The 27,405-nt window shown below is 41.2% G+C and overlaps 1 protein-coding gene across 8 annotated transcripts in view; it reads right to left on the reverse strand.

The window, feature by feature from the left end:
* LOC137136787 (protein FAM131B-like) overlaps positions 1 to 27,405 on the reverse strand; it is a 44,636-nt gene that overhangs the window by 1,702 nt on the left and 15,529 nt on the right. Inside the window, exons 2-10 of one of the 8 annotated variants that reach the window (XR_010915684.1) lie at positions 21,607 to 21,644; positions 11,578 to 11,613; positions 8,500 to 8,605; positions 4,816 to 5,034; positions 4,096 to 4,236; positions 2,372 to 2,527; positions 2,112 to 2,287; positions 549 to 683; positions 80 to 147 (exon numbers count right to left, since the gene is read on the reverse strand). Coding sequence is in view for 7 of the 8 variants with exons in the window: in XM_067522527.1 (XP_067378628.1) it covers positions 549 to 683; positions 2,112 to 2,287; positions 2,372 to 2,527; positions 4,096 to 4,236; positions 4,816 to 5,034; positions 8,500 to 8,605; positions 11,578 to 11,613; positions 21,607 to 21,644 (1,007 nt within the window). In the remaining variant the exon portion in view is untranslated. The remainder of the gene's footprint in view (positions 1 to 79; positions 148 to 548; positions 684 to 2,111; positions 2,288 to 2,371; positions 2,528 to 4,095; positions 4,237 to 4,815; positions 5,035 to 8,499; positions 8,606 to 11,577; positions 11,614 to 21,606; positions 21,645 to 27,405) is intronic. The other 7 variants (XM_067522607.1, XM_067522679.1, XM_067522527.1 and 4 more) reach the window with 7 other exon arrangements.

A 27,405-nucleotide genomic window follows, 5' to 3' on the forward strand; every position in this document is an offset into this window, starting at 1 on the left:
CTTCTCATCCAAGTCCGCCGCGGGCTGTCATGCAGACTTTTTGGCAATGCTTCATGCAGACCTCCAGCCTGTCTCCTACCTTACTGACTTCCCTGGCAGTTTTTCCCCATCATTCATTGCACTACAGATGTGCGCTAAATATCCCTGCTGGTATAAACAAAGCCAGATCCACAACACAAAAGTAGAAAATGTCAATGTCAAGCATGAGGAAAACATGGTGCAGAATATTGAAAGGTTCTTGATATGAGATATTGGTCACTTTTGAGGACATGTGTCCAATAGATCGGATTAAACATACATATAATGTAAATCTTAGCTTCCTACAATAGCAGAAGTAAATGCATAATAAGATATGCTGTCATGGATCAGGGTGACTGTGTTGTCTTACTCCTTCTGTGAAAAGAACTGAAGGGCGGTGTCTCCTCTATGTGCCTGTGACTATATATGCGGTCAAGCTCTCATAGCTGCTCTACTGAAATAAATTAAACCAGCATGTAGTCAGCAAAGTCTGTAATCTGAGCATTTGGATTCAGCAGGAGACTGCCTACCTGGTGTGCCTCCACCTGCGCAGCTCCCCACAAGTCAGCTAGCCGAGGGTGGGTGGGAGGGCCGAGGCTGTGGATTGTGCTGTTGGGAGTTGCTTGGAGGGAATGGGAGGCACTATGTAACCTGTGCTCCACAGACTGTAGACACAAAGGAACGTGGGAAACGGAATAGGATTTACTGTGAAATAATTTGAATATGTTTATAAGCAGTTGACATGATTGTTAATCGCCTCGCACATGCATGGCTCCGCCAACTGGTCACGTCAGATTTACACACATCTGTCAAAACTTATAATCAAATTAATTAATTCATGACTCCAAGTGAAAATTTGACCCACATGTAATTCTTAGATTGGACAGACATGAGGTACCAGAACTTGACCTTGGTCCACCAAAATCTAATCTCTTCATCTTTCAATTCAAGTCTATGTGTTTGACACATTTAAAGACATTTCATGAAGGTGTTGCTGGATATTGCTTTCCTTGACCTTGACTATGATTTGAGTTCTTTGAGTGTAAGAGGATTCTTCTACTGATTCGGTTGAAAATCCAAGCGTGTTCCTGAGATACAATATAATGTTAATTGATACAGGAAAGACGATGGATGAACCTACAGGCAAACCGAAAGCATTATGACCATAGCTGCCGCCATCGCGGGGGCAAAAAACAAAAAAACAAATTCATGACCCTCCTCTTTACAAAAACAAATGACAAAGCAGTTTTATTCTTGTGGCATTTAGCTCTCTTTACTGCAGACTTGTGTGCTCACCATCTATTCTCTAATAATGGCCTGCATCTACTTTTAGTTCAGGAATGGAGCTGCAGGGAAGAGAGCAGAAAATGTCTCAGCCTCTTATTCATAGACTGATGCTAAGAAAATTGACTCCCTGACCGACAGACTTGAATAAAAATAAAATGTAATTTATTCAATATTCTTCGGCACAAGGGAAACTATAACGCACAGTAGAGCTAACAACCTCATTTCTGCCATGGTTTCAGATTTGTACACCTGTCCCTGACCTTTTCAAGTTATTATTTCATAACCTTTTGTTATTTAATGAGCTCTCAGTATGTAGCAATGCAAGAGCAGCTAACGAAGCCAAATAAAAAAGACCTCAGGAGTCACATCGCGACTCACATTATTTGCAGAAAACTTTCCAATCCATGAATTTCACAAGTGATTCACGCCAGTAATAAACAACACAGTCTGAACTTTAAGCCTTTTTATACAAATTAAAGCTTGTGATTTAAAATTAAATGTATTTAAACAGGTTTATTTTCCAGTGAGGCCCTGAAGTCCATTCAGTATGTCTGTAATGAAACAACACTGCAATCTAATTATAATATTTCGAAATTAAATCAATTTGACTACTGGATAAAATATTATGCTATCAAAATAACCATAATACCATTGATGTTTCTATGTTGCATACGCAAAATATATGACTTTAACAACAGACACTGAGGGTCTTGCTTTAAATTATACCTGACACCTTCACTGTTTACACTCTGATATTGTAAACTTACTGTTCATAGTAACCGCGGAAACTGTAAACGACAACTAACCTGTTGTTGCTGTTGGTACTGCAGAAGCTGTTGCTGCTGGTAGTGGTGAATGTGTTGGAGCTGTTGGAGTTGGGTCTGCTGCTGCAGGGTGAGTTGACTCGGGTGCTGCTGAAGGTAACCGCCCACTGTTCCATCGTACCCCTCACCAGGTGTACCTCCCGCTCCACTGCTGCCTCCTAGAACCATAGATACATATTAATAACAACCATAAGACGCTTAGTGTTGGGAGACGGTGTGAAGACACCAGATGTCTTCCTTACCACCACCCATGATGTAGGAGCCTGCAGCAGGCGAGGCAACACCGGAAGGCTGGCTGGTGATTGGCTCCCAGCCATCAGAGGAGGACAGGCAGTATAGGCCCTGGGAGACGTAGGTGTGAGGCCAGACATCTGCAGAGGAGTGATGGAGCACCTGGTCTGTTGGGGACAAGCAGACAGGTGGGTGGAACGAGATTTTAGATGCCTTAAATACGAAAGATAAGAGTCATTAGAGACATGAAAGAGGTGCATTAAAAGCAAAACTTTACTGAGACGTTTGTAGAAGTTGGAAGAGTCTCACACACATACCCACCTACACCTGTGTGACCAGGACAGTCAAACCTCCCACCTCTATGGTCTTTTATGTGTTCTAGTGCTTTTATTAGTTAACAGGTTGACTAAATTTTAACTAAGACATAACTTGTCTGATGGATAATTAGGATACAGCTTTTATCATCTTTCAAGAGCTCTGAGCAAATAATTTTGTGAAAACCAAATGCGGCAAAATCTTTTCTTGGAATGTGACATGCATGAGGCAAAATCGAGTCAACTCAAGTGACAATTTAAACTCTCCCATAAAGTTGTACATGAGGATAAACCTCATCCAAAAGCAACAAACTGCAACAACTAATAAGATGATTAGCCTTATCTGGAGTTGTATTGTTAGTATGGCGTAGACCCATAGAAGTGAGGGGACGGGGCTGAACATCAAGTCTGCGAAGGGGAAATGTGCCCTCAGTCTTATGCTTATATTAAGTAGCTTTTTAATTGTTGCTGTCTTTGTGTGTACTGTGCATGTGTGTGCTAGTGTTGCAAGCCAAATAAAGCACTGAGCAGAGCCCATATGGTGCTGTTAATGAGAGCAGGGCTAAGTCCTTGTGCTAACCTACAGGGTCCCTCGGGGTTTGGAAAGCACTCAGCAACAACACCAGCGAAAAATGTTTACAATGTTACTGTGTGTAAGTAAAGGCTGCATGCAAATACAGATTTCAAATTACCTTTGTCGTTGCTCTTAAAAAGTGGTTTTGATTCTTTTTTCTTCTTTTTTTTTTTTAGGTGGTTTAGCTGTTCTTTGTGAGGTCAAATGGGGGTTTTCTAATTTTGCCTGAGAAAATTGCTCTTCTCTTCCTCTGTTTTCTCATCCTTTGTACAGCTAAGCTCAGTAGACAGCTCACCACCTGAGGCTCAAACCACAAATTAGGATCCGAGTTTGTTTCTTTCAAGCAGTTTTCGTTTAATCAGTGAAGTGTAAAATGGAATCCTCCTAACTTCCTGTTTATGCGTTTCATTTTGTTATGTGAATAAAACTTTAAACTTTAAAATGTCGAAATTATCAGAACTTCCTATGATATTTTACAATTGACAGGCTGTCATGTGGATTTGTCATTTGAAAGTTTTTGAGTTGGTGCCTGATAGAAATAAAAACGTGGAGCTGCAGCTTTGTGTGAAAATCTGTCCAGAGTTCTTACACTTTGCAATATTAGTCTGTGAGAATGCATTATTTGTGTTTATTCTTCAACCGTTAAAAGGGCTAAAATGTCTTCAGTCTGCTAAATGACAAGGCTGCACAAATTATTCAGCCCCCCTTCACGCACTTGTAATTGTAGATGTATGGAAATGGGCGTTATGTGCCAGCATTAATAAATGCTGCAGCTGTTTACAACTAAAAGCACCAGAAGCCAAACCCTGTAGTCGACAGCCATTTGGAACGATTTAAATGGCAGTACCTCTGCTGGTGATGCTCTCCTGGTTGACCTCACTGAGGTGGGCAACGCTCCCCTGGTTGGAGCCAGCTCCCATGCTCTCCCCGTCCATCGAGTTCCAGCCGAACAGAGTGGCCTCAGAGATTGCAAACTGCTGCATGATGCCTGAGGAGGGAGGAAGATCAGTGTCAGTGCTAGCTGAGATGCAGAAACTGATAATAACAAAAGCAGTGTATAAATATGTTGCGTGCCACTTCTCGGAGTTTAGAAACCAACATGAGTTAACAATAGTTATTAACGTGAAGAAACAGCAGATGTGGGAAAGGGAACACACTGTTTATTCCACTGTGGGAAATCAGTAAATGTTGCAGACAAATAAATGAGCATGAATAACAAACAAAATGAATAATTTAACTTTGCTTGACATAGCAGATGAGCCAGACCCAAAAAGCTTCATTGCAGAAAAATGATGCACTAGATAACCAGGATGAGTCTTTGTTATATTTCTTAGCATTTGTGCTATATATATTTTTTTTTTCTTGACAACTTCTCACTTTTTAAGCAATGTTTAATATCTGCTTGTAAGATTATTTGAGGAGCATGTGATGTCTAGGATGATTTCAACCAGTCAAATAACTCGATTAAAACAGAGCTTCTGTAGCCTCAGTGGCTCTTACAGTATACATTGTATTTGCTCATCTAACAGTGTAGCATCTGTACATTAGTGCCCAGATGTGCTCTCACCTGCAGCAAAGCGAGCCTCCTTCTCACCATCACTAAGGTCGCTGTAAGCATCATTCTCCAGCCTTCTCTCCTTTTCCCTTTGCAGGTTGCTGTGCCCCGTACCGCCTATGGGTCCTGCAGATGGTTTGCCCCAACTCTGCCACTCAATCATGTGAGCAACGCGACCCTGGGCCATGGCAGTGGGCTTGGTCACCTTGTCTTTCATGGAGCGGGTCACACCTATAAGAGGTATCGGGGGGAGCAGGAGGAGCAGACCAGCAACACACACACGCACACACACACACGCACACACACATCCAGCAGACACACACAAACACTGTCAAAGCTACTTCTGGCCTCAGCAGCAAATACACCTCCAAATGAGGCTCAGGGAAATAGAATGAGAAATTTTGATGTAGGGAATCTATTGAATAGATGGAACTATGATGGATAATGTAATGTTGGTAATAAATGGGTTTGGATGAATTCAGAGAGTTCTGTAATGGGTTATGGTATTACAACATGATGGGTACTTTGCACTAGTAGAATTAAAATGTATTTATTTATTTTTATCTATAAGGATTGTGTGAATGAGTCTACAATACAAATTTCTGTGGATATGCTAAAATGCTTTTGCGTAAATATAAATCTTAAAATCTAGATTAACTGCTAATGTAAAAAATTATATAAATAAGCAGCTTTTTTTTTCCCTTCTAATGTCATTTAGGCCACGAAGAGCTCGTGCTGCAGTAGTTTGGTGTTAAAAGCCTAGTTCAACAACATATTAGTGTTGACATATATCGGGCTCTGAAACACACCAGGCTCTAACCTTAAAACAACTGCTGCTTTCAAACTTTCCATCAGTGAAGCAAAGCCACAGAATATCTAGCATCCCCATTGGCTCTCATCAAAACCTAATAAATGAGTCACATTTCAACTAATACCTCTTCCACATTAAAAAAAAAAAAAAAAAAAGGGCTGTCAGTCACCGCTCTGCCTCTATTCATATCAGTCTCATTATCGCTCATTTTATATGGTTGTGATGTAATTGATGTGCATGAGGAGAGAATGATTTGGTACACAATCAGACGAATGCCACATAGAGGTGAACTCGCACAGCAGTGAGTCTTTGCTTTTTAAGCTTGTCTGAGATTTAGCTTGAATATTTTACTATATTGAGCTGCAACATTCTGCTTTGTTTTCTGTTTTCTTCATCACAAATCTTGAAAACCAACATTATGTAAAAACGTATAATTATAATTACAATCACTGCAGTTCGACATATCAGCCTCTCTAGATCTCATTATGTAAAAATGTACAATATTCAGATCTGACTGAACACACTGCAATTAGTTCTTGAATAATCATTATTTATAATCTGATTAATTAATCTACTAGATCAGAGCAGTTATTTGCATAAAAATTCGGAAAGTCTCTGTTCAAGAAATGGACTGAAGTGAACAAGGTCAGACTTTAAGTGCCATAAACTAACCAAACGGATAAATTGGACAGGTTTGCCTGTTTGCCCATTAGAGTTTGTCGAATTGAACAGAAAAGGACAAGGACAACGGCTGAAATGCTGACATATCCATATTAATACTTAAAACCATTACTCATCTCCTGGTAAACAGACTAAATGAGATTCATTAGACTTTATGTAATTAAAAACGTGTTACAGAGACTGAGAGGGGCAGAAAAGTAATCCTTAGGTTTATGCAGAACATGGTGAAAGGTCCACGGGCAAATCTCTGCCCAATTAAGATGCAAATACGGGACTCAAACTAGGGACTTATTCACTGAGTCAAATGCTTGCAGAGTCTGATTGATAAAAAATAAAATTAGAGTCATACAGGCTTGAATAAACATTGACAGAGCTTTGGAAATTGCTACCCTGGTCCAGGGGGCAGGCTAGAGGCTGAGTTATAAATAGACACTGTGTTCCCCGTAGACAAAGACAGCCAGTCTCATCTGAAAATCAAACACGCCCTGCAGGGTCTAATTGGGGATGGAAAAAGCAATGGAAAGGCTGGTGATGAGGAAGGGTGTTGGGGTCTTGGCTATTCAAAAGGCTGAAAAAACACACACAGTGCTATAAACAGATTTTTTATTATTATTATTATTATTTTATTTATTTATTTTTTTTTCAAACTGCACCAGACATAAAGTAACACAGGTTTTAAACAAACACTCTGAGGCGCTACACTTACCCATTACAAAGCACAGAGCGCTACACTTTGAAGCACAAGAGAGCACAAAATGTCACAACACTGCACAAAAGATTCACTGCTTCACAAATACTGGGCCACACAACCACCACCAACAACAACACTGCCACATTACAAGTACACTACATTTCCCAACACGCCTGTGGAGATGCTTTATTGGTGTAATTAAAGTAAGTAATCGCACTTACTTTAGTTTCTTTGAAATCAAAGATCTGATCGGATTCCCATCAATGACTGCTAAATGTGTCTGTCATTGACGTGTGCTGTTGATATCAATGGAAAAGAGGGGGAAGTAGGGTGTGATGTAGGAAGGGGGGGCACCCACAGGGGCAGCCATGTTGGTTCCAAGCTCCCCGTCCTCCTCCTGTTGCTTTAGAGTGAAGTTGTTTTTTGAGGCAAGGTTCGATTTACAAAATTGACCATTTACAGCAGAGATTAAAAGATAATTTTCGTTTTTTTCCCCCAAGTGTCTCAGACGATCCTTTGACATTGCGTGCAGTGCAGAAACCAAGTGAAAGTGACAGCAGAATGGAGTTTTAAAAATGTCTGCAAATCTCTAAGGGAAAAGGCGTCTAAAGTTAATTACAGTGTCTAAAGCATAAAATGTCCAACAAAGTAATGAAACACACCAGTGCGGTGAAAGAATCTTGGCTTCGTGACACAGGTGTCATTGAATTGTGACCAAGGCCTTTGGGAGCCAATGAAATACACAAAGATATTTCTTTGATATAGAGTAGCCAACTGGAAACCAGATTCTGCACATACATTTTTACGCTGAGCTCCAGGCCAATATATTTCTGTCTATGTTTGTTTGATAGGCATGAGATTAATTCCAGGAAGGATGATTTGTGGAAAAGGGTCACAAGTTTAGAGGTTTATAAAATGGTACAATTGCACAGTAGCTTAGGTGGGAGTTTACCACTCAAAAGTTATTCTGTCTCGAGAAGTAAACCATCAGTCTACTGTGTTCATGCTTTACTATCAGTGCATTGCTAGATGCTGCTGTATATCACGGTGTTATTAAAATGTTTTTGTTCCTTTGTTTGCTTGTTTGGTTTTTGCAGTGCTGAAATCTGAAAGAGTATTTTTTTCCCCTCTGCTTTCACTGAGAAAGGATTGTGAAAGGAAAAGAAACTCCATTCTGCAAAGTAATTAATGGTCCTTAATATACTGTAATGCTGAATGAATGTTACCAGATCATATTAACTATGTAAGAAGCAATGGCAAAATGTGTTGCTAGTTCTCTGGTGATCGCTGTGAGACCACACAACACATTCATCACTTGGCTGCTGTGCTACTCTGGCGCCAAACAACCGTCTGAAATACATGCGCACCAAAAAACCAAAATTATCTTTCACACAACAGGAAATGCAAGCTTAGCCCCTGTCAGTCCTCAAAAGCAACTTCATTCTCGACCCACTGTGGAGCATATGGAGGCAACATGGGGGCTGTTTTACCACCTAGCAGCACAGACACACACCTGACACACCTGACAGAGAGGACTTAGCCAGGGCACCGATCCCATAGGTGTTGGTGGGCGTCCTCTTGAGACGAGGCAGAATGGAAGTAGTGTCCTCCATGGACAACTAGAGAGAGGGGGAAAGAGTTGAGGTGTTGTCACAGCAGAGAGGTTGAACAGTAGTATAAAGGCAGAGGATGGAGACAGAAATAGAGGTCAGGGTGGGGAGGGTGGAGGAACACTGGAGTAGGTAGGACGCAGATCCAATGAAAGGGAGGGGAAAATGCAGTGTGACGGCAAAAGTGACAGCATAAGAATAGTTGAGAGAAAATGATATATGCATGAAAGAGAAAACGAAATGAAAGAAATTGAGGTGAAGGGAGCAGATGATTGAAAGTCAGAGATAGAGGAGCTTGTAATAGAGGGAATAAGAAAAGGAGGGTTAATTATTTGAGCACCTTGTAAAAGGCTTACAGGGATCGTTGATTGAATAGGAGGGACTCGTATTCACACGATGGCTCGGAGAAAATGTGATGCTTAATTGGTGATTCAGAAGCATTTTAAATGGACGTGAGCGGCTGGAAGTTGACATTAGTAGTATATGAGACTTTTTGTTGGTAAAAATTGTGTGTATGCTGTACAAAGTGAATCCGTGATTACAGTTGTTAAAAGCTGTCGGTTTTCATGAAGCAGTCCAGCTCTGGGTAAAGAGAGCTTAATGTTGTATAGTCCCTGCGTTTGCCTGTGTTCGTCCATCTTGACTTTTCTGTTGCTTTGAAACCACCTTTTGGAGAAGGAACCTGATCACAACAGAACAAGATCACAATATTCTTCCAGAGTCTATGTTTTTCGGTCTGTGTCTTAACCACTGACTTTCCCTGAGCCTGACCACTTGATGCGTTTCGCTTGACCCTAATCGTGTTTCTCTTACGGTCCATGTTCTGCCGGGATTAACAACTTCTGGCGAATATCAGCTACTTTTTTCACTCTGTCATCTTTGTTCTTTAGGTTTTCTTAAACAGAAAAGAAACAACAGTAGAGAGCTCATGTAAAAGACAATACAATACAACAGTATTAAGTGACAGGTACAAATCTGCCATAAATACATTGAGTCATATAGCATATAATAATGATGGTTTGATATATTAGAATTTTGTTTATTTGGACACGTTAAACATATCCCACATTCTTCTCCAGAGTTAAACTTAGAGTTCATGCTGTGATCAGAGTTTGAGGGAACGATAAAACATATTTTAAAGCCAGAAAGAGGAGAATCACGTTAGTAGATGATCAGTCAAAACAGTAGGACCAAGTACAATCATGGCTACATCCCATCTGCCTGAAAATATCTCCCCAGTGTGTGTGTGTGTGTGTGTGTGTGTGCGTGCACGTGTGTGATCTCTGCTGTACTTCCTGGCGCCAGTGTTCACGGTAATCCAACGAGCAAACTAATGAACTCAGAGACAGATCCTGGCTCTTAGTGACGTCCTCACAACAGCTAGTTACAGTTGGAAAGCAGAAAAAATATATATTTGGGGCTCTGTGATCAATGTTATGTTATATTTTAAGTTAAACTGCATTAATTAGCTAAAGGCAAAGTATTTTCACCCCCTGCATTGTCCTATCTGCTTTCATATCTTCAGCAAGTAACAGTAACATAGCAGCCAGTTGGTCTGCAGGAATACAAACATAGCTATTATAGCAATCCATGATCTGCATGTCTCCTTAATTAGTTTTCTGTCTAAAGCCTGATCATGCTCTCGTGTAATAGACTAGACATTTATTCCCCGATTAAAGAAGAAAAACCCTCCCTATATTGCCTTGATTCCCTTCCAAACTTTCACTTTCAGACTAATGTTTTGTAAAAAAAAAAAAAACAAAAAAAAAACAGATAAACTACTGTTTTCAGCAAATAAGCTGAAGCACAGAAGCTAAAATGACCCGACTGTATTTTACCCGGTCGGCACCAAATTATGTTGCTCTGTGTTTGTTGGATGTATAAGTAAGCAATTGTTTGCTGGCACATGAGTTAGAAGTATCTTCTAAGTTGACAGGGCTGCATGTCTGTCACCTTGTTCTTGAATTGTTAAGTGCACAAAGCCAAAAGCTTTTCATGGGTCGCTAAGTAATCAGTTGAGTTTTATTTGTGTAGCACATTTCCTACAGGTGCATGATATTCCAATGCTTCCCAGCTGACTAAGGTATAATAATGGGACAGAAGAAATCTGAACAGCAACCTCTACTACACTACTACTACAACCAGTTTCACAAAGATCTGTAATAAGTGTACAGTAAAAAAAAAACATAAAATACAAAGCAGACACATGACAGTGACAAAATGTGTGATAAAAAACAGCAAAATGGACATCTAACATTATATAAAATAACATGAAAGATTAGGGAATAAAAACATTTACAAAATTCATGCTTCATTCATTTTCTCCCATGCAGTGCATTGCTACCTTTTCTGTAGCGTTGCTACAGAATGATTTTTGCTTTATCTGCCCATAAAAACAAGCCTTATGAGTTTACTCAAGTATTTGTACAAACTTCCGAAAGCCAATAAATGCTTCCTTTGGGTCAGCGAGGTATAAAAGCCTGTCTCCTGACCTCTGCTGCTTGAAGCAGGAGTTTGTTTATGGGGAGATTATTTGCCTCTGGGCAGCTGTGAGTAAAAATGTGCATTGTGCGAGAGGAAAAGAAATAGTTGATGCACTTCATTATGCAGTGCTTTCAATAAAAAGTGAGAGTTGTACAAAGGCCTTAGTTGTGGTAAAGATAAGCTTATTACAGCCTGTTATCTGAGTCTGTGTGTGTGTGTGTATATATAAATATGAAGCTTGCAGTACAGTAGATTAGCAGAAAGCCGCGTGAGGAGATGGATGGGAGAGAGCGTGTTTACCGGGAGAAAATGAAAACTGAGGGGATAAAGGAGCGAGAGAGAGAAACGTGGGAGTGTTGTGAAGGGGCTGAAAGGATAAATAAGTAGGAGGTCATGTACTCAAAACCAAAACTCAGGTAGTGAAGGATTGATGGAAAAGAAAATGGCAACACAGTGAGATGTGAGGAGTGAAAAGAAGGACGTGAACAAAGACTTACGTTGATTCCTTCCCAGGAAAACTCGGCACGGCCATGCTAGGGGAGGGAGGGGAGGAGAAGGGGGGAAGAAGGGGAGGAGAAATGCACAGGAAGGTATAGCAATGGTTGGACGAGAAGAAGGAGATTTTAAACTGTGACGAGGAGACGTGAGATATCGAAACTGATGTTTTTCAGCCTTGGTCCTACAGCTGTAGCCATTGAAAGTGTCAGTCTCTGGGTTTGTCACTCTTGGGGGCGATTGCTCGTCTCTTGTCCCATGGGATGACATGTGGCGCTCAGCTTATGTAATTTACACATTTCCTTTTAGCATGTCAGTCATGTCTTTTCAAAACACAACAAATGAAGTGTTATAAAATGGATGATATTTGAACTTGAGTTTGAGAGTTTGAACAGGCACTTTTACTTAAGTATTGAGCTTGTGTACTTTTATCTTAAAGTGTATGTGTGTGTCTGTGTCTGTGTCTAAATCGAAATAATCTTCAGGCTTCGGGCATATTTGTCATTAACCCTCGTTAACAACATATCCATTTAATTCTATCTTTGTGTATCAGGAGCTCACAACAACAAGCAAGCTTGCGAATTATTTTGTAATTCTAACCAGGCACTTAAAGCCGTAATCCACACGATGTAAATGAGCTGTGCAGTGTGTATGTTCATGTACTGTGCAGCAGATCAGTGTCACGAGCTCTCAACGGTTCAAAGGCAGTTGAAGTGTAGACAGAGCAGCATTGGACATGAGAAGCGGTTTTTAGAATAGAAGGGAAAACCTAGAATGTGTGTAATTGTGTGTCATAGTGTTCGTCTTGTCTCTCTTTGTCCTATAGCTACTATTTAGCAGTAACATTGTTGCTGCAGGCAACGATATTTATTTATTAATTTATTTGGGGCCCCATACACATGCACACAGACGCACACACACCCTCACAGACAGTCATGCATATTCATCGTGCTGTACAACAGACGCAGTGACAGTGAAGGAAACATTTTGGAAACTGTGGTTGCTCCAGAGAATTTAAATGCACTGCTGTCAACATTACTTTTTTATTTATTTATTTATTTATTTAATACATCGGGGCACATTGTGACACTGCCTTAAGGAGTTTCTCCGCTGGCACTTTAAGCTTGTTATCACAGCGCTCAAAGCCACTGCTCACACACTGCATGAGAGGTGAAACCGTGAAGGTCCTAAACCAAACTATCGAGTCAAACTAAATGCCACTTCTTACATTTTTACTGCGGTTGCTTGCACAGAGGAACAAAGAGGCGTTAAACATTCAGCGATGTAATTTATGGCACTATGCAATGTACTGTCATTTTTTTTTTTTTTTAAATCTTGAAACCAAACAAGCTCCAGCGTCGCAGTGTCTGAACTCATAAATCAGGCATTTATCATGAATTACTGTATGTACAGATAATACAATTCTAAGTTTTAGAATAATATTGCTCCTTAATGCATTGGCTTCTATTTATGTAAACACAAATGCTTTCCACAAAAAAATGGGAAAAATTTAAATTTGCAAATCATTTGAAACCTGCTATTGATTGTAAATAGTTTTTTTTCCTCTTTGCTGACCTTGAATTCAGTGTTTGAATTTGAGGTCAGCAAGACATTTAAAAGGTGAAGAAAAAAAGTAACATCCATTCATTATCTGTAACTGCTTATCCTAATCAGGGTTGCAGGGGGATGAAGCCTTTCCCAGCTGTCACTGGGCTAGAGGTGGGGTACACCCTGGACAGGTCTCATCTCGGGGCCTGGTGAAGTGCTTTAAAAAGCAAAGGGAGAATGAGTCTTTCAGGAGGACGGAGAAAGGCTCAATGCCATTACATTTCTGAACTTAAAATTTCCTACATTTTAAGACATAATATCATTAAAACATTCCTAAAATCTGGAGAAATCTCCAGGTCAAAAACAACAGGCACTGCGTGGAAAACATTAGATAACTTTCCACATCTCAGGAACCACCGTTAATACTGTACGATATAGTGATATTTTTAGGCTTTGGAGCAACACATGCTGACATCCAGAGGACATTTTTTTCATGGGTGACCTTGTTTATTTTAGCAACACAGTGCTAAACCACAGTCTGCACATATTACAACAGCGTGGCTTTCGTAAAATCGCAAATCGCTATTGAAAAGGTCAAGTTGCCTTTTTCGTATGATGTCACTGGTGAAAGTGGCTGCAGCGTGGACGTAACGGCCTCTGAACAAACAGAGCGAGTAATACAAATACTAAAACGGTAATGACATGGATGAATTGGCAGTAAAACTACGAAGAAAAACAGGGGAAAAAAAATGTAAGTGGTGAAAATACATTTAGATGGAGTCTGTATTGGTCCATGCTTTAATCAGCAGCTGCTGGGCACTGGGCCTCTATAAGCAGAATATCTACATGAATTAATGTGAATCTGGCTCTGACTTACTTTAAGGCCTAACAGCCCTGATTAACATTATTCATTTGGTGTCAGACACAAGGGCTAGTTAGCAAATTGAAACCCTGGGCAACCGAAAACAGAACGCTATAATTAATTCTCTTCCTGTAGGCGTCCTTTGCTTTCTCTGTAGCATGGATGTAATTTTCATGTCAGAGATGTTTATTTTTCTGACACCAGAATGAGGAATAGGAATAATCTTCTTCTCACAAAGCAGCCGCTGAGATGGAACAGGGATTTAACAACCCCCCCCCCCCAATATGTCACCATTCGCCTTGTTGGGGTTTTGCCACAGATTAACAAGAACAGGGGAAGAGCTCAGTAATAATAACTACAAATGCAGTGACAAACTCACCTCAAATACAACCAGACAATAGCAACAATATGTGCAAAGAATATATATTCTTAACTCTGTGTTTTAAAAGTTCCCTGAAGAAGTTTCCTGAATAAACACTCCCACTCACTGTGTAAAGCTCACAGAGCTGACAGACGAAACCCAACTAATTGAATAATGCTTTACTTAATCTGAAAAGCTAATGAACATTCTCAGCGGTGGTGCTGCAGCTTGGACTAAAACAAATTACTCTTTCACTTTCACTAACAAGAGGGAATCACTGAGCAATCTGAGGTCATCAAGGACAAAGTCACCATTTCTAAGTTGAGAGATAATTATTGCTTAATACATAAAAATAATTAAATATATGAATAATAAAATACAACAGTATTTTTTTAGCTCATGTAATATAATGAATTGTTGATATACACAGATCTATACAGTAAATTAAACTGGTGTTATCCCCTGTTTCAATTAAGCCCTTGTACTTTAGATGTTGCTTCAATATTCTAAGTTAAAAGTAAATAATATTCCCACCTTCAAAAAAGACGCCTTTTTTAAAGAGTTTTTTAAGTTACTGTTAAATTGCTGACATTTATTTTAAGCTTAAATTTGGGAAAGATAATTTTGTGAACCCAGTGTTTCGGGCCCTTCCTCTCTATACGTACAGTAGTTGCTGGAACAAGTTTCTGCACAATTGCAGTTCGGTCATATCGTTGCAGATTCATCTTCTTAGTGGCCGTTGTTGAGATATTTCCATCTGTGCCAAAGTAGTTGTCTAGTTAATGGCTGATTTTGCCACGACTAGATCTCTGCTACTCGCATAGCTACAGGTGTTTCATTTCTTAGGAATAAAATACCTCGAGCCTTGAGATCCAGAACTCTGAGCAGCTCTTCCTGTAATCATGTAGTCCTTGGTTTTGATCAATGACCCTGTCAACGTCCCACAAATTATTGTCATTTTGTGCAGTGGAGCAGAAAACTGCACACTTGAGCGTATTCACAAAATGTAAATAACAGGGTTCGGGGGTCAGTGTATTGTTCACATAAAGGAATGAATCATTTATAATGGTCAAATGTATGCGGAGGTGCAAGTGACAATAGTGATGTCACCACCTCATACTGCGCGCGTGCAGTGTGTGTGTGTGTGTGTATGTGTGTATGTGAGTATGCTCATATTTTGCATTTAAAGAGACTCACTAAAGTATATATAACAGCAGCTGTGTAGCCTGGTCAATAATGGAGATTCCTGAATCACCCTGAGATGCAGCAGCACTTCGCAAACTCTTTTTTCATTTACCTACAATAACGGTTTCTCGGTAAACACACGTTCTCAACTCAACATTTCACTCTGCGGCTTTAAGTATTTTCCTGCATGCACTTGTTTAGATGCAGTGCACATTGATACTGTAGCAGACTACCATCATTTTTACCATAGTCAATAGCTCTACATTCTTCTCCTTTCAGCTGTTCCCTCTTTAGGGGTCGCCACAGCGAATCGTGTGCCTCCATCTAACCCTATTAAACAAACTAGTCAGAAACTCTACTGCCACCTCTCCTAGACACTTCCATACCTCCACAGGTTTGTCATCAGGACCAACTGCCTTTCCGCTCTTCATCCTCTTCAACGTCCTCCTCACTTCACTCTTACTAATCTTTGCTACTTCCTGCTCCACACCAGTCACCTCTTCTACTCTTCGTTCCCTTTCATTTTCCTCATTCATCAACTCTTCAAAGTTCTCCTTCCATCTTCCATCACACTCCTGGCACCTGTCAATACATTTCCATCCTTATCTTTAATCACACTAACCTGCTGCACATCCTTTCTATCTCTATCTCTTTGTCTGGCCAACCTGTACAAATCCACCTCTCCCTCTTTAGTGTCCAACCTAACATACAAGTCCTCATATGCTCTTTGTTTGGCCTTTGCCACCTCTACCTTCACCTTACGCTGCATCTCCCTGTGCTCCTGTCTACTCTCTTCAGTCCTCTCAGTGTCCCACTTCTTCTTAGCAAACCTCTTTCTGTATACACTCCTGAACTTCCTCGTTCCACCACCAAGTCTCCTTGTCCACTTTCCTCTTTCCAGATGACACACCGAGTACCCTCCTACCTGTTTCCCTGATCAAATTAGCTGTAGTGGTCCAGTCATCTGGAAGCACCTCCCAACCACCCAGAGTCTGTCTCAGCTCCTCCCTGAAAAATACACGACATTCTGCCTTTTTTAACTCCAACTTCGTCCTCTGCTCTGCCTTTGTCCTCTTCATCTTCCTCACCACCAGCATCATTTTACACACCACCATCCTGTGTTGTCTGGCTACACTCTCCCCTACCAATACTTTACAGTCACTGATCTCTTTCAGATTACAACGTCTACACAAGATGTCGTCCACCTGAGTGCTTCTACCTCCGCTCTTGTACGTCACCCTATGTTCCTGCCTCTTCTGGAGGAAAGTGTTCACTGTTTTCACCTCTAGAACATTCCTCACAAACTCCTCTTTCAGGATAACTCCTACTTTATTTCTCTTCCTATCTGACCCATGGTAGAACAACTTGAACCGTGCTCCTAAGCTTCTAGCCTTGCTACCTTTCCACCTGGTCTCCTGGATACACAGTATATCCACCTTCCTTCTCTGCATCATGTCTGTACCCTTCCCTGTCATAGTCCCAACATTCAAAGTCCCTACTGTCAGTCCTACACTCTTGACTTTTGTCTTCTCCCTCTGCCTAAGAACAGGCCTTTCTCCTCTCTGTTTTATTTTTTATCAACAGTGGCCCAATTTTTGACCAGAACCCTGTAGGTCAACAGCACCGGTGGCGGTAGTTGTTAACCCGGGCTTGTGATAGCATTCCTGCCGATCTTTTACTATAATATTATTGTGTTTTGTACATCTCAATCTGCTGGTGTTGTAGCACTGTGCTCCTTCGCAGTCACATTAAAAATCAGAGTGCTCTCTAACACTGCGGATGTCAAAATGTATGAATTTGCTAAACTCAGATTTAACCAGTGTCTGTATTAGTCACATTAAACAGAAAGTCGTGCATAATAGAAACCAGTGATACGGTTTTACACTACATGAAAGCAGTTCAATAAAAAACAAAAAAATGTCAAATAATCTTTCTAAAAGGGCTGTTATTGCTTTTTAGAATTACCATTCATTATAAAGTTTATGGTTAGAAATGCAGCCTGTTCTTGAGGGATTATATTACTGTTCTACATTAAAATTTAAAAGATTAAATGCATTCAATAGCTGTAAATATCTAATTGCCACTTTCAGGACAATTTGTGGTTTTCTCTTACAGGAACTAATTTGAAGTCTAAAACAACGATGCTGAGAAAAAACACAAATGGCAGTAAATGAGGTCTGGACTTGAGCTGGAGCTAAATCTCAGATCTGTTTGTGTTGTCCATCTTGTGTGAACTCTGTATGCATAAATTCTCAGAGGAGATCCAGTAGGAGCACTCAGTATTGATCTGACTCTTAGTGGATCCACAAACAGGCTGAGGTTTCAGCTAATGTGCCTTTCACTGAGTCTAATGCTACAGGGATATTTTCCTCACTTAAACTGACAGCGTCCAGTGTATGAATGTTAGTCCACAATGATTATCCCACAGCTTTGGGTTTTATGATTGGTAGGGAAGCATAAATGATGCAACTTAAACAAACTTAAACAACAGCTTTGTATGTTTTTTCTAAAGGGCACCTCAGGTTTACCACTTTTCCCCCTCGGCAGACCAGTACTTCCATACACTGAATACATACTATGAGTGGGGATGTGTGCTCCACGTATGCACATTATATGATGTCAACCTCTGACCTTCTGCAGCAAAAAGAAATTGAAAATATAAAACACAGGTCCACCCTGGACAGGTTTTACAGGCTGTCTTGGGGCTGACTCACAAACACACAGTAAACGATTTACACTCTCATTCACACCTACCAGCAATTTAGAGTCATCAGTTAACCAAACTGGAATGACTTTGGACTGTGGGAGGAAACCGGAGTGGGACGGAGGAAATCCGTACAAGCACTGGGAGAACATGCAAACTCCACATAGAAAGGCGGCAGCTGGCCAGGGACTTGAACTGGTGAGGTTTTACTGTAACGGTGAGGCGGCAGCACTAACCACTCCAACCTAAAAAATACCATTTTCTTCACCTAGGTTACGATAATTAAATGGGCATTAGTAAAACTGAAATCCTTACGTGACTACAAACAATACTGACTTTTTTTTTTTTTTATATATATCTGTAAAACCTTCCCAAAGCCTAAAATAGTTCCTTTTCTTTTTGTGGCCTCGACACGGTGTTAAGTCTATGGGCCGAGTGCACGGCTTTCTGCATCGACCGGCGATCGATCTTTAGTAAATTGACTGAAAACTGTGAGCCTAGTGTGCAGTTCTCTGTTGTACACGTACATGGTGCAGACACGGATGTTTAATCTAACCCTGGATATTTGGACAGAGTCCGCCCTGACCTTCGCAGACTCGGGGTCCCCTAACAGGCACACGGACATGGAAAGCATGAATCAAGCTTAGTGCGCTGCTCACACTATGCTGTTTGTGGAGGCATGATGCCAAAATCTCTCATATTAATATAGAGAAATAGAGTTGTTACTGGGTTTGCCACGTTGAAACTAAACCGTTTTTTTAAAGTTGTTAGCTCTAATTTACAGTTTTAAGCATTTGCTTGATAGAAAAATAAAAACATTGGCAGCAGGTTGATGTTTCATGTCATTCCGCGATGTCTTTTTCATTTCTGCCAAAATAGCACCCGTGCATACTGTGCTGGCACCAGTACATTACACAGACCAATGTGATTTTCAAGGTCAGGAAAATACCAGATTGCCACAGTTTGTGCTAGTCATTCTACCACTACAAGAACTTTTAGTACGGTCTTTGCCAAGATTTACGAAGTCATTCTATTGTGGTGACTGCTTTTGGTGTTTTATGTTGAGATTTCTCTGTCTCCTATTTTATTCCTTTATTCTCTCTTCTTTACTCCTGTGGGGTTTTTTTTCCTCATCTTTTTAATGGTGTGTTTACATTTAGGTCTGGTTGTATAAAGTGGATTTTATTTCGGGACTGTCTGCAGTGTTTTGTTTATTGCACTTGGATCGGAGCTGCCTGTTTCTGAATCTGAATCATCCCTCCCAGCTCCTGGATTTGACAGAATATAATACCTCTCCACCTGCTGGCCTCTCTCACTGCAGGTCTATAAATTACACAGAGGAGTCATGTTTGATGAAGTAAACAACTCGAGGGCTGCCATGGGATCAGGGCTCAACGTGAACAACACTTTATCAAAAAATGAATTCTGCCTCTGATGTCATGGCCACCTGATGTCAACGCTGTCCTGCTAGTCCGAAATATGGGCAGTATTTCAGTTTTTCACTGGATGGGATATAGAAATCACTTCTACCATGTTTATTCTCTTCACGGGGAAATAGAGCAACAGCGCTTATGTGAAATGTGGTACTTATATTAAGAAACTTGCAGCTAATAACTACCGCTGCATTCACGAAGAGGCTTCATGTCCTTTTCATCTCTCTCTGGCACCTTTGAGCTGTAATTAGCTCAAGAGTAATGCAGTGATGTAAACAAACAGACCTTTAGGTGCATGTCAGCCCTCTATCCCTATAGTGCACAGGAAAAAATGGCATCGCTTAAGAAAAGAAAGCAGCAGCCAGTGATGGAAGAACAATAAGATGGATGTCTGTTTCTCTCTCTCTCTCTCTCTCTCTCTCTCTCTCTCTCTCTCTCTCCCCCTCCCCCTCCCCACAGGGTCCACAGCTGAGAAGTGATACATGGCTCACTAATACTCTGAGCCCTGGGGAGAGTAGCTCTGTGGCCTTGGTAAGAGACTATCAACGCACACCTTCACACCCAGTCACGCACAGCCAGTCATGAGAGTGCTGGCATAGACACAGGAGCACACATACACACACACACACACACACACACACACACACACACACACACACACACACACACACACACAGTTTTGACTAATGGGAGCTTCTCAAACACTGACAACAGTATCTTCAGCCAGTCCGTCCTTAGCCTCTTCCCTGTTTGATCTTTTTGAGTCGTTCTCATTGATAATTTCAAAAAAAAGGCTCTTCAATTAGACACTGAAATCAGAAAGGACTGCAGTTCTATTAGGGATTGCAGCTAATAAAGGAGTTATGTAATATGTAAATGCTGTTAGTTGAACAAATACAACAAAACAGGTGAAGACACTGACACGTTTGTCCACACATTAGATATATTATAAAAATATGTGTGACTTTGGGCTTTGATTTGAGGGTGTCCAGTCGTAATTGGTCTTTCTCTAACTGAAGTATTCACCCTTTCTGCTGTGAGACATAAAACAAACGTAATACACTTAAGGCTACATTTTGTTTTTATTCATAGGTAGAGAGCCTAACGCAAAAAAGGCGAAAAGGGAACTGTTGAGAAAAACAGAGGTAACAAATTGGACCTGGCACATTGCTGGTTGTGTGTCGTGCGTTTTGACCACAGTCACTTTTAATATTTCAGTGACTGAAGTCTGCAGATCTCTGAAGTCTGCTCTGGCAGACTGGTACAGCAGACAGTTTCTCCTCTCCTCTCTCTTCAAGGGCATTTTGCCTTCAGTCTGGTCTCCAGCAGCACACTGTGAATAACTGACTGATTCAGTAGCCTCCTGCCTCCCGTAGCACTGTCACACTCATAATGGACAGTGTAAAAGAATACATTTGATGATACTGGATATCATCTTTGCTCTTCAGCGGATTCCTCCTTAGCTTTACTTCAGCTACATTCTGATGTTCTACATATAATAATAATAATAACAAAATACTCCTCCCGTCTTCACACTTTTGGCCGTCAAATGTCCAGGCACAAAGTGTGAAAAGGAAAGGGAAAAAAATGCCACACATCTCCACACGTGAATCTGTCTTTTCTTTAAAGTTTAGATCTGGACGACCTTTCCCGAGGCTGGGGCCTGGCTGCCTTAACAGCAGGAGGCAGTTTTGGGTGAGTAACCGCACTTCTTTTTTTCACCTCTAAAAGATTTAAGGAGACAAGCTACAACGTGTGCACGCAAACACACACCATTTCTGCCTGGAGACTGTTCAGACGTGAGAGAAGAGCTGAGGACACTGGCACCGGTATCTTTTGTGTTCTGCAACAGTAGCTTTCAGCAAAATGGGAAAAATGAGGTGTGCAGAAAAGACAGAAGCATTAAAAAAAAAAAAAAAAAAGATAATGGCATTTTACCTGATCCCCATCTTTCCGTACCGGCACTGCATCCACTGCTGGAGAGGCAAAAAGAGAGAGAGAAAAACAGAGAGATGAATATAAGATAATTTAATTATCGGGTGCTTCAGTAGCTACAGCTATCAAGCCTTGTGGAGATGCGACAAAGCTGAAGACATCACACGAGAACACGCAGTTGCTTTGTCTCAAACATCTACGTTAGGTGAGGGCGAGCGAGGGAAGGAGAAACAGGAACATCGAAGAGGGAGCGAAGGGACACTGACAGAGATAACAGTATGTCAGACCGGTGCAGCCTTCAGCACACTTGCTGAGGGAAAATGACAATGCTGTCCAGTATTTCTCTCTCTCACACACACACACACACACACAAGCGCGTGGAGCTAAAATTAGATTAATTATCCACGCCAAGCTTTGGCACACAGAGGGCACAACCAGTGCGAGTCGTGGAGGCCAGAGATGATTCTAAAATATTTGAGGGTGATGAAAGGGGAAGCCACTCAGCTAGTAATTATCATGAGTAATACAGAGATCCAGTACATTAAGAACTTAGTGCTAATGGAATAGAAAAAAAATAAGAGCTGCTAAAAAAAAAATAATAATAAAAAAAGGAGAATTTTGACGATGCCTGACTTAAGCCTCTTTCTCTATCACATAATGACCTTGAGACTGACCGTAACACTTTAGGTGCTGAAAGACCTCCATGTCTTTAGTCAATCATTTGTGTACATGTTAACTGTTCAGTGGCTTGAACATAACCTGATAATTAGACACTTTCGTGTTGTTCATTATTTACGCTGGACACAGGAGACTTTTGTCCTGACCAGTCATCACCGAGTGACATATTCGTCTTGTCAACGTCGCTTTCAGCCTGCAGCCAATAATGTTTGTCACTTTAATTACATACTTCACATATAATGATGCTCGAAAGTTTATGAACCCTTTGGATATGTCCCCATCCCAAGGATTTTACCCCTCACAGCTCAGGGATGGGGCATCACCTGCCTGAGTCAGATCCTTCCCACTGACTTAACGTCAGAACTGGACTCTGCATTGTAACATGGCGTAAATTCTTTCTTGGAAATTACATCACCGTGCCTCTGCTATTTTGGGCTCATAGAGCGTACACAAGGGATCTCATCCAGTTAAAGCCGCAGCTCTTCTGGACATTCCAAACAAAATCTGGACTAGAAGGTAATTAATATAGTCAATTTGTGGAGGCAGAGAAATGTATTCACTGTTTTGTAGCCACTCTTTTGCGATGATTCTCTATGGCAGAAAATCCTTTTGGAGCCACTGCGTATAACATGATCAGTGTGGAAGTTGCTGTATCGCTGTTGACCACAAAAAAAAAGTTGCTTCACTGCCCAGAACTGATCCTCAGGGCTCGGCCCTTTCACAGCATTTTTATAAGATCGGCCAATCTGACTAATGCTGCTGTTTTATCCACTTCCTGTTAACCCATTGATACTATGAAATGTATCCTTCTCATTACCATTCGCATTTGTTTCTCTGTACTCACTGTCTTGATCCTATATTTTAGGGTGTTTCAGGTCCTTGCCTAATCTCCTGAAACTTGCCGTGCCCTTTTTTTTTGTGTTTTGTTTTGCCAAACGTGGAGACTTTTCAACCAGCTTCTATTATCAATGGTACAGACAGATTGATTATTCTGCACTGCCTGAAGAAAAAAGACACCAAGATTTGTGCGATGTGTCTTAACAGTGGAGGGATAATGAATCACCATCAGTGACGGCTGAGACGATAAATGGGTTCCGATTTGAACTGTCGTTGACTGGATGAACGTTAAAGAACCTGAAGTAGAATCCGCCCTGATCTACTGTAGATCATATGACTTATTGTAGTGAAGCTGTGATTAATAAGAATAGCTAATTGAGAAGAATGAGTACATTTATCTGCACACTAATAATCAGTTTAAGAAACGTCCACTTTGCTTTTGCTCCTAAAAAAAAAAAAAACCTAATCCTTCTTACAGAACTCCAGATGAGCCCCTCGATGTACCTGAATATCTTTGGTAGTCAGAAATGACAAAGTGTCTTCCCATGCATCAAAAACTCACCTCCACAGCAGTTTTAAATGTCCTTGCCATTTATTTCAACATGTTCTGCCAGTGTAGCAGCGAGTGACTTCCAATTGCAACACTTCATTTTGATCGTCCTGCCTCCAGAAAACAAATGGCAACACCTGCTCATGCAAAGTAAAGTTGATGGGAGCGGCAGAGTGAAATTCGGCCTGCTTAGAAAGTCTGAGAACTTTAAATCATATAATGCAAATAACTCTTGTGACATCCCTCCCACTCTGTCTGGTGAGCTGTCTTTGTTGCCTCTGATGTGATTCAGGCATCTTGGGAGCTGGTGAAGTTCCTACCAGGTCACCTGCTCATCCGGGGCCCTGGAGGCTGTAAAAGCTTTCTGTTTAGCATCCAGTTGGCATCCACCCTGTAAGGTTTCACTCGTTGAGTTGGCAGCAGTACCGGCACTAACTCACCAACTCATCATTCAGGACCGCAATTAACAAGTGGACACTCGCATCTAACTTTCAGATATTGTTTAATTTTATCACACAGAAAAATCCATATCCTGAAAGTGAACAGTTAGAGGATGTGAGTCATAGCAAGGACACTGTTGTGCACGCGAATATATTCTGTATTCTCATGTGAATTACACATAAACAGTTGAATACAGGGTTTCCTCTCTGAGTCATCATCTTTTATCACAACATTACGATGAGTAAAAAAAAATAAAATCTCTGTCCCGTATAACACTCGGAGCCTGCGCTAAAATTAGATTAATTATCCGCACCATGGCTTTGCATGGGGGGGGGGGCAAGACCTGCATGAGTCGGCGAGGCCTGGGATGTTGAAGGATATTGGATTTAAGTGGTGATGAAAAGAGGGGCCTCCCCCCTTGTTAACACAAATTATAACCTACATCTCTAAGATATCCTGGTTAAAAACCGAGATAAGACACGTCCTCACAGCTTCTGGTGGATCCACCTTGCCAGCAAGCGCTATGACATTAGTCCACCTTTAGCTACAAAAAAAAGCAGAAGTCAAGGGAAGCGTGCTTTTGTAGAAAATTGCTTAAGTTGTTGAAAATGACTCAAATGTTTCAAGCAGGGATAATCTTGAGCTTTCTACATTCTCATCAGTCGAGCAGTTCATTGTTGAGAGCCTAAAAATCCTTCTTTAGCACATTATGCCGCTTTCATCTCCTCTTTGATGAAAGGCTGATTGAAGTGGATTAAACGGCTGAAATCAATAAGGCAGCCTGGAGTCGCTGGTTAGCCGACTTCAAAATAAGAGGCGATGTGTCTTACAGTGTATATTATATTCTCAATGTATGGCCCAACATCCACATCAGTGCCGTCCATATTGATTTTGTGCTCTGTGGGACGTCCCGCCCCCAATGTAGGGAGCCATTCGGCAGAGCCAAAAAATAACTTTACACTGTCTTCACTGGAGTCTTAAGTTATTTCATTCATCCATTAGCTATACTCATTTCACCGTTTGAGGAACACATGCAGGCGGTGGCCAATCCCAGGTGACAACGCGGACAGACAGTCGCGCGCACTCATATTCACACCTGCTGTACAGTCAGCCGCATGTTACTGGGCTGTGAGAGGAAATCGGAGTTCCTGAACAGAACCCAGCCCAAGTCACGTGCACGGGCACGTTCATACCCAGCGATGGTGATAACTGTACCACCGTGCTGCCCTGGAAACCTAAGTTTTCTGTTCAGATTGATATCAGTTAAACCCTTTTGGGCAAAAGAGCAAGAAGTGCACTGTATTTCTGTGGACAAGAAACGACAGCTCTGTACCAAAATTGCCCTGAGCTGTCAATGCCTACAAGTTTAAAAGAGCCAACTGTTGAACCCGATGCAAGGCTTGATTCTGAAAGGCTATATATATTCTTTTGGAGAACAAATACTTACATATTTTTTAATTGCTTCTGTACTTATTAAATACAATTCGTTACAGTGATGCTTCTCGTACCAACACATCCAGAATTTCTAATAGCCACAGTATTACACAAAGCAGCTCTGCCCTTATATTTGTCATTTTCATCTCAAGCTTATTTCATCAGGCTGGTCCCGCTTCTGTTTTTCTCGTGGGGAGTCCTCCTGGGTAACACCGCTCAGAGGGTTTTGATATCAGGAAATGTTTTAAACATGGGCAACAGTAAGCATGGTTTCAGTCCCACTTAATCAAAGAGTGAGGGATTCTTTGTGATGTTGCCAGTTCGTGTCAGCATCAATATCTGACAAAGTCATCATCATGAGCTGATCAGAGAACAGTTTACACCCACAGGACCAGAGAGAAAGCAGAGGAGCTACAAAACATGCTTAGTGTGTTTAATTCACTCCAGCAGCTGGATGGACACTGTTCAAACCACTGTAACAATTGTCTTGTGGACCCTTGGGACAGTGGAAATGAGTCGTTAATATAACGTCATCTCATCTTTGCTTGCATTAATATTGAAGTAGTGTTGGCACCTCTAGCTCAGATTTTTGTCTCTACCAACTTCTGGTGGAAATGTCGGGGTCTTTAGTTGCCAGATGTGTCACAGTGTCAGCAGTTAGTTGTGTTAGTAGTTTTTCATTAACCTCTTCGGTGAACAGCAGCCTGCTGTGACTAAAGAGGACTCTGAGAGCGGTGACAGTAAACCGCCAAACAAAAAGCCCCAGCATTGCCTAATGGTGCAGCCTGACCATTTGTTCTGCAGCTTTTTTCCTTGTCCTGATGACTTCACAAAGCTACAATACATTTCAACTATGATGACAACGCAACAGCTTACGTCGGCATTAAAAAGGTTGTCAAGATGAGTGTTTCCTTTGGCATTTACTACCTTGTATTTCAGTAGCTGTTCAAAGATCAATAATTTTAACATGCAGTTGTGCAGATTTCTGCAGTATGACTTTGTTCTGAGTTAGGAAAACCTTTATTTGCACATATTTTAAATGTCTACCATTATAAAACTTTTGGTATCATAATGTTAATATACATAAATGTTAATACACAACATTTGTGAAATAAATCTGTTTAATGAAAGAATGATGTAGATGCAAGGCCCAGGTGCAGACCATAAATCAAAAGACAAATGAGCAGAGTCAGAGCATTTATTTGTTGCTGAAACACAGGGTCAGTAGAACAGAAAGGGACTGAATGAAACTCCTCTGGTATAATGGTGTGAGAGCTTCAGATGAATGGAGGAGGTTGAGGAATTGCTTTTCAAGTGGTTTGAAGGTGTGAGAATACACAATCAAATTCACTGAGCTTCGTTCACAAAGCAGATGTGTCGTGAAACATTTAAATGCCCGATCGCGTACTGTAGGTGAAGGAAAGCATTTCTAGAAGACGAGTGACTTCTACTGAGTTATTCAACTTCGTTAGACATGCTATCTCTCTCTCTCTCTCTCTCTCTCTCTGTTAATGAAAGGCATGCAGTCTTAGTCATGACTCTGCTCCCTGTGAGCACATTTGAGATGCAACCCAGGGGATCCTGCAGGCCACTCACTCCACACAACACACCCACACGCAGCCAGGCACATACAAACTTGCACGCGTGTACACATCCACGCACCAGAAAACGTCTGGGGTGGATGGGGCTCCCTGCTGGAGCCACAGGGGGAGGAAGGAGAGGGTGAGGAAGAGGCGGAGGGGAGCTGAAGCCTCTCAAAAACACCAGAGTGGGGCAGATATTGGAAAGCGTAACAGAGGAGAGGAATGACACGGAGAGAATGATTGAAGCTTGGAACCACAAGGGTCTGAGCGAGAACAGCA

Source organism: Channa argus, chromosome 1, assembly GCF_033026475.1.
Source record: "Channa argus isolate prfri chromosome 1, Channa argus male v1.0, whole genome shotgun sequence".
Taxonomy (NCBI): domain Eukaryota; kingdom Metazoa; phylum Chordata; class Actinopteri; order Anabantiformes; family Channidae; genus Channa; species Channa argus.